Source organism: Furipterus horrens, unplaced genomic scaffold, assembly GCF_987537825.1.
Source record: "Furipterus horrens unplaced genomic scaffold, mFurHor1.1.pri manual_scaffold_5, whole genome shotgun sequence".
In the NCBI taxonomy this organism is placed as follows: Eukaryota; Metazoa; Chordata; class Mammalia; order Chiroptera; family Furipteridae; genus Furipterus; species Furipterus horrens.
The window spans coordinates 198,673,303-198,681,406 of record NW_028327175.1 but is presented as its reverse complement, the minus strand read 5'-3'; the positions used below and the strand labels follow the sequence as shown (position 1 = coordinate 198,681,406).

Here is an 8,104-nt window from a genome sequence, read left to right as displayed (position 1 = left end):
TCGAAACATGGGAATTCATGTTTTGATCAAACTATCAGACAGAGCTTGCAGTTGATCTAATCAGCAGACAAAGGGTGACCCAAGGAAACTCCCCCAAAGGCCTTGAGAGGTGCTTACACTGGATCGGTCCAGGAGAAAAACATCAGTACTAACTCCTGGATTTTTTTTTTGTTTGTTTATATTTTTCCTTGAGGTTATGCATTCCAAAAACTGAGAACAATTTCTTTGAGAATTTGAAGGACAAGGCCATCCCCAGCGGGGACGCAGGTGAGTTCTGGTCACCAGTGGACTCAGTCATAACATTGCTGAGTTCCGGGCACCTTGTGGTCCCTGCGGAAGGAGACAGGACCAGAGAGCACATCACTAGTCTGTAAGTTTCAGTTTCTGCCCCCTGCACAGAGTCTAGCACGTCACAAGTGCCCGTAAATCTTTGTCAAATGTGCTATGAGTGAACAGAGCTGGGAAAATACATTTTCACATGCTAATGGTCACCAGAAAGATGGACACGCAGATATAAAACTAGGCCTTGAATCCAAAGACTGGACAGAAGTCCTGGCAAGCACAGGGCACCTGTTTTCTGTCCCTTTCTGCTCTAACCAGTCATGACTGTGACGTCACATCTGCGCTTGTCCAAGAGGATGTTTCTGAGTTAAAATCAAGAACCAGACAAGGTCTGTCCAGCTGGAAAAAAGGTTCATTGAGCCTCATGAGGAACGTGGACAGATCAGGTCCTTAAAGGAGCTCTTTTGGATAAACCCACCCCTCCCCCACCATCCCCCAACCCCCCATGGTGTGGCTGCCCTTCCAGGAGGGGATGTTGAGGCCATCTTGCTTGGACTCTGGTTGACTGTGGCCCTGAGACCATGTCTGTGATGTCTGTCACACACCTACCATCCCCAAAGTGGAAATGGACATCCAGGGAAGGGACACGCTTGATCTGTCATTCTGCTCCTGCCGAAAGCACCCCAGTAGGGTAGGGTTCTTTCTAACCCAGCAAAACAGGGCCGCCAACTGAAGCAATCCGAAACTTGAGACACAAAGCCAGGTTCTAGCCCCAGCACCAAACAGTGTCATAGGTCTGGTGAATGGAGTGTAATAATAACAGAAGATGAACTAGGTACCCAAGGTCACGCAGTCAAAACCACAACAAAACCAAGAAATAAGTAGGTGGAACAAGGGGCTCTCAAGGTCCTGTCTGGCACTGAGATTTAGGGTGTTGGGGGGACCATCCAAGCACCACCCCTTTCCCCCAGCTCTGTGCTAACAGAGGTCCGTGCTGCTGAGCGTACTTACCTGCAGCTTCTTGTGCCTCACCTGGCCTGGCAGCCTTGAACCCCTTACCTGCCCTATCAGAGTCTCTTCTTTTAACTGTCTGTACTGCCCAGGGGTGAGACTCCCCCTTTACAGTCTGTGGCCCGCCCTTCTGACCGTCCCCATTCCCTTGAGGAAAGTGAGGCCCATGTGAGCGCTGCCCCCTGGTGATGGGCCTTTTTCTATATTGCATGCCCTTGGCTGTTGCCTTTCAGGTGAGTAATAATTAGGCACCAATACTTAGTATCAAGAGTTTTCTGCAGGACCCTGGGTGCTGCTTTTGCTTGCCCAGAGACACGTGGCAATGTCTGGAGGCAGTTTCAGTTGTCACACCCACTGCTGGCATCCAGTGGGCACAGTCTGGGGATACCGCTAAGCATCCTTCAGTGCCCAGGGCCGCCCCACTGCAGAGACTTGTCTGGCCCCAAATATGAACAGAGCCGAGGCTGAGAAGCCCTATAATGAGGCGATGGCAAGGTGAGGCCCCCCAAAGTGTCCCACCAGCATCCCTGCCCCACGAAGCCTTTTCCGGTTCCCCAAGCTGGAGGTGAGCCCGTGAACCTCGGAAGTCCCACAGCTCGTGGTCGGCCACCTTCTTGGATGGTCATCGCTTCCTATGTCACCTCATGAGCCTGCCTATCGTATCCCCCCGGGGGGCCAGGAAGCTCCCTGGGGCCCCGACTGTCCTCTTTGTCACCGTGCTCCTGAAAGGCCTAGCGAAGAGCCCTGCCCACTGGTCTGCTCAATGCTGTGGTTGGACGGAGGGGCGCGTGGCAGGAGCAGACGCGTCCTCGGGTGGGCACGTTACGATGCGTTTGCTCAGCGCTGTGTTTCCTCCGCAGCCGTGACTCTCGAGTGCCTGGGCTTCAGATGGGAGCTCCACCTGCCCCAGCTTTTTCAGTCCAAGACCTTGACCAAGCTCTACCTCGTGGCCCTGGGAGGCGGCTCCAGGAAGGAAATGGAGCGGCTTCTGCAAGGTACTTTCTCACGGCGCCAGCGGGGGCCTCCCTCGCCATCTGGTGTGAGAGACTCCAGCTCAGCGTCTGGTTGTCCGTCTGTTTTGGGACCGTGGTTTCTCTGGCCGTTAAGAGCAAGGCCTGTGGTATATCCGCATCGCGGGGTTTAACCTCAGTCTCCTCCTCCATAGAGTGGGGCAACAGGTCTTACTATGTTGCGTTGCAGACTAGACGGGGTAGTACCGTGAAGTTTCGGGACAGAGCCCGGGACGCAGTGAGCACTCAGCAATGTCTGATTAGTCTCCGAAGAACACAATGTCACCCAGCCAGCGAAGATGGAGGCTCCAGCTCCTCCCCTGAGAGGAGTGTTCTGATGGGCTTTCTGGGAGGGAGGCACGGTGCTGCCATCTGGGGCTGGCTGGGCCCTGAGCGTTACGGTCAGGAGTTGACACGCGTACGTGGATTTTCCTTTTCCTTTGTTTTCCTTTCATTTTTCTTAACTCCACCTCATTTCGAAAAGTATTTAGGTCACTTCTTCCCTTTTCTCCTTGTTTAATCCTAATACTCCCCAGCCTCCCCTTCTGGCAGCCTTGCTGGCCTCGGGGTAATCAAGGTGGCGTCACTGCAGGACGCCTCGTAAGCAAAGCAGGTGCCGAGAAGGCCTCCAAGGCCAGCCGGCGTGCCAGCCGGGAAGGGATTACATTTCCAGGACGTGGCAGCAAAGCCCTGTTATTCCGGAGCCAGACAGGCTGCTGGAGCCCCCGGTCACTGGCCTGCCTTGAACCTGGACGGGGGGCCCGGCTGCCTGCCGGAATCTGCCGGGCCACACGCCGGTGACTCAGCCCTTCCCGGCAGCCGGGGGCTGAGCGGGCGGTGGCCTTCCCACACTCACGCCCACTCAGGGTCCTCTTTGCTCTGCTCAGCCTTTGTGCCAGAGTCTTCAAGGGTGGGACGGAGCCCTTCCTTCCACGTCCCCTGTGCCCAGGTCAGAGCAGAGCTCTTGCTAGGCACCCAGTGAAAGGCCATGGGGACCCAGACATTGAGCACACTGAAAAGCGGGAGCCTTTGGAAGGAACAACGGATTTATTCACAGTGTGGTCTTCAACACGTTGGGGACGGCCTCACTTAACAGACAAGAGGTGGCCCTCTAATCCAAACCCCTGCTAGAGGCTGCACCTGACTGGGAGCTGTCAGGGGAGGTGCAGAGATGAAACCCCAGTGCCAGGACTGTCATGACTTCCCAGGGTCCCCCGCCCCAACGCCCCCTCTGCCAATCGCCAGCAACGGCACCAGGCCCAGGACCTGAGTCTCCACGGTTTTCAGTGGGTAGTCACGGCCTTTGTGTGCCCTTGTTTTGTTATTATTATTTTTTTTAATTCTCAGCCAAGGATTTTAGAGAGAGAGGAAGGAAGGGAGGGAGAGAGAGAGAGAATATTGATGTGAGAACAAAACTCAGATTGGTTGCCTCCCATATGTGCTCCGACTGGGAACCGAACCCACAACCTAGGCATGCGCTTTGACTGGAAATCGAACTGGTGACCTTTAGGTTTAGGGGATGACGCTCCAACCCTCTGAGCCGCACCTGCCAGGGAGCTTTTGAGTGCCTTTAGAAGCAGAATGTGTCTCGCAATGACAGTTGGAAACAAACCTCACCGTTTTTGCTTCTGTGCCCTGGAGACTGTGTGTTGCCCCCTGGAGTCAGCGGCGGGGACGTCTGGGACCCGGCCCCAGCTCATATCAATACCTCCCTCCCCTCCACCAATACTGAGAGCTTCACTTACGCCAGGCACTGTGCTAGGAGCTTAATCAGTCATGGTGATGACACAGCGTGGTCAGCAGTGCGAGGCGGAGCGATACTCACCACCTCCTCCTGAGGGCCTACTGTGCGTCAGGCACTCAATGCATCATCTCACTTACTGCCCCCGATGGGGGTGAAGGAGAGTGTGGAGCATGCGTGGGGGAGGCTGTGCAGAAACCCGGGAGCGGAAAGTGAGCCGGAGCCAGGAGCAAGGCCCAGCACTTAGTAGGTGCTCTTGAGGATTTGCCGAATGAGAGAGAGCGTGCTGTGAGCGTGGTGAGGGAAGGCGTGGTGGCCTTGCTGCCTGAGGAGAACAGATCTTTGTTTTCTTTTTCCTTTCCCCACAGTCTCTGTAGTTGGAAAGTGTGATATATTTTTTGGCTCCTGACTCCTGTCCTTTATCATGACCTAGAACCTTGAGCTCACTAGGCTTGGGGTGCTGGGGATGGAATCCATTCATTCCAGTCGCTCAACTGGTATTTACTGAGCACCTGCGTGCAAGGCTGTGCCGGGTCTTAGGGATGGAGTCATGGGTAAGCCACCCAACGTGCCTGCCTAACAGATAATGAACCAACAGGGGGTGTCAGAGCAGGTGGTGGTGACAGCGGGTGGCTAGTCCAGGAGGAGAAATGAAGCCTATCTGGGGGAAGGCGGGTGGGGAGCTACCTAACATAAGGGCCAGGGGGGCCCCTGATGGGGGAGGGTGGGAGCCCCACAACCGCCCTGGGGAACAAACTGCGAGGAGGCAGGTTGGGGGCCCAGCGAGCAGGAGGCCAGAGGAGGGGCTTGGAGACGTGCAGCGGCCTTGGCTCTGTGCCAGCGTCATGGGACACCCTGGGGACCTGTCACTCACGTTTCAGAGTGACCCTGCGTGCATGGGGGAGGCTGGCGCTGAGTGGCACTGTCCCTTCCCTCCCCCCAGAAGTCTGTGGTGATGGGGGTCATCTGTTTGGAGACCCATGGGGCAGTTTCCAGAGCCCCTGGGCGGAGGCCTTGCCCCACGTCTGTCCTTCGGCAGGTAGTCACCACGCTCCTGCTTCGAAGCGGGTCTGAGCTAGGGACTCACAGTGCCCAGGGGACGGAGTCCCCGCTCTCGCCCTCAGACTGCCCGGGGCCTAACAAGAGGAGGGGGAGCAAAAGGCAGAGAGAAGGGGGGGACTAGGGGTGCATATTCACAATGCAGTGTGAGCATTCATCCCCCGGGTTTGATGACCACGGTGGTGGCTCCCTGGGGACGCTGGAACCCAGGAACTCTGCCCTATTTGTGCAACTTCTTGTCCGTCTTCAACTATTTCCAAGTAAATACTCATTTCAAAAATGCACCCACTAAGCAAACAAACAAACAAAATACAGTGAGGGGCACGCCAAGACGGCGGGCGTGCGCGGGGCGGTGGGGCCCGAGACGGCGTCTTGCACACTTCACGGCTGCCACGTCCCTGAATCCTCGTCCCATTTCCTTCACCAGCGCCGTCACCGAGGAAGAACAAACAAAGACCCCTCGTAAAGAAGATGACCATTTCCCTGAAGATCAATGACCCCCTGGTCACTGAAGTCGGTAATGTACACCTGTCTTCATTTTTGGGGGACGCTATTGAACAACTGCCTCCCCGCCCCGACTTCTAAGACAAACGAACATTAACGAAGCACAACAAACAAGTTCGGTGTCAGATGCTCCCTCCTGACAAGCAGCTGAGCAGTGCGGGGGGCGGGGCGGGAGGCTGGGGCCACTCGGGGAAACGCAAGAAGGTCAAATGCTGCTGGAGAGACGTGCTCGTCCTTGGCAAAGAGGCACGAGGGACACAGAGGAGGGAGCACATAGTGGGCTCCTCAGCAGATGAGGGAAACATGCCCTCAGGGGCACACGGCCCAGGGAAGCTCTCAGGCCCACCCTTAACCCTCCAAGGCCCCTCCCTTGGGGGGCTCCCTTTTTTTTTGTTTTTTTTTTTTGTACTCAGCGAATGGATAAACTCAATCATCATTTCACTGGGGGCTCCCTTTGACTCACCCCCTTTCCATCCCCTCCTGACCACCTAGAAACAGACTTCTTGTTAATGTGACATGTCACATGCTGTCATGGTCTATGATCAGGAAGTCATCCCTTAAGCCCAGGTTGGGCCACACTGAGCCCCTCTGCCCCTGGTCACAAGAGCTCAGGTCCTAAACTGTTGGGTTGGCCAAAAAGTCCATTATGTTCTCCTGTAGAATAAATGACCCACTTTTCATCGTCACCAGTAACTATTGATCTGGGCATTTTGAGTATGTCAGCTGTCTCCTGCTATTGGCTTCTAGTGGGAATTGGGACCAGGGGTGCTGCTAAACATCTTCCAGTGTGTAAGCCAGCCCCACAGCAAAGGATTATTTGGCCGAAATGTCGTTACTCCCAAGAGACTTCGCAAACCACTTTTGACACGTTCAGTCAGTCATAGCACCTTCTCCATACACTGCACAAATCTTTTGTGTTTCAGTTGCATTTTTACCTTTCTTTTTATTTTATTGTTTTATTTTTTAAATATTTGTTTTTATTTTTTAATTTTAGTTTTAGAGAGAGAGGAAAGGAGAGAGAGAGAGAAACATCACTGTGTGGTTGCCTCTCACGCGCGCCCCCAACTGGGGACCTGACGTGCAACCGAGTCATGTGCCCTGACTGGGAATCGAACCAGCGACACTTGGCTTGCAGGCACATTTTTACCTTTCTTGAAATAATAAAGCACAATATGCCAAAAATGTTGCGTATCTTCTTCCATCTTCAATATTAAAATGGCTGCACAAAAATTCACCAACTTTGACCAGTTTTTTTAAATGCACGTTAATATGACAGCTGTCACCATGCAATCTAACAAAATTGTTTCGAATGAAGTTAAAGACAACCAAGCACTACTAGAGCCTCGTACGGAAAAAAACATACTGTAATGGGGCTTTTTGGCCAACTCAGTACCAAACTACCCAGGTTCCCCCAGGGGGCCAGAACCTTTTTGAAGACCCCAGTCTCCAGGGAAGATCTGCTCTAAGTTATATGTCATTCCCAGCAGAGACACCGCGCCTGCATGCACACAGCGTTCTGCACGTATTTAGGCAGTAACCTCCCTGCAAGGCCACAGAACCTCGGTCCGGGGAGAAGCCCTGGGGCACAGGCTGAGGACAGGCTCACAGGAGCATTCTTGCAGCAGGGTTTTTTCCGCTTCATCCTCTGTTCCTTTTGGGAGGCTGGGGACCCGGGTAGAGTCGGTGGCCAGGTCCGCTCAGGTACATTGCCTCTGATGGCGTCTCTGGCTGCCCAGCGAGCGGACACCGGAGCACCCAGCAGGGAGGGTGCCCACGAGTGAGGGGCGTGGGGTGCAGGGCCCCACGCTGATGGCTGTCTCTTGGATGCTGCCTCCCCAGCCTTCGCCACGGCCCTGAAGCACCTCTACCTGAGCCAGGTGCAGGTGAACTTGGAAGACGTGCTGGGAGTGCTGGCCTCCGCTCACACTCTCCAGTTCAGCAGTCTGTTTCAAAGGTAAGGGGACAGCCCCCGGAGAGATGGGAAGTGGACCTCTTCCGTGGGCTAGGACATCTGCGCTTCCTTTGCACAGAGCATGGCTTTGAGCCTGCAAAGGAACCGAGTAAGACACCAATGTACCCTAACACATTATCAGCCCCCAGCTGAGCCATCTCCCCAGGATTCTTGACTCACCGGCATGAAATGCAAATGGAGAGGTGTCTATACCTGGGAGATATTTTTCAGGTGTGCAGAGTGACTTCGCACGAGAGCTCAGGCCTTGCTTATCAATTCCACCTGCGTTCTTCTTTGGCTACAAACAGTCTCTCTCCACTTACACACACACACAAACACTGGTCGTTTGAAGACAAGCTGACTTTTCCCTTCACTGATAGGGCTCATTTTTCTTACTCATTTCCAATAGAGCCTTGTTTTTTCATGTAAATATTATTTTTACAAATGTTACACATGGTCATTGCAGATCTTATGGGAAAGAGAAAAATTCAAAGATCAGAGTCAAAAGTGGCCATCAGTCCAGCGGCCCCCTTTGGGACCCAGCCT

At 54.1% G+C, this 8,104-nt stretch overlaps 1 protein-coding gene across 1 annotated transcript in view; it reads left to right on the top strand.

Moving 5' to 3' along the window:
• The first annotated feature begins 1,772 nt into the window (after nt 1-1,772).
• The window catches only part of BTBD16 (BTB domain containing 16), a 29,508-nt gene continuing 23,176 nt past the window's right edge, over nt 1,773-8,104 (top strand). The window contains exons 1-4 of the mRNA XM_090279444.1: nt 1,773-1,788; nt 2,154-2,288; nt 5,531-5,620; nt 7,447-7,561. Coding sequence (XP_090135570.1) covers nt 1,773-1,788; nt 2,154-2,288; nt 5,531-5,620; nt 7,447-7,561 — 356 coding nt within the window. The remainder of the gene's footprint in view (nt 1,789-2,153; nt 2,289-5,530; nt 5,621-7,446; nt 7,562-8,104) is intronic.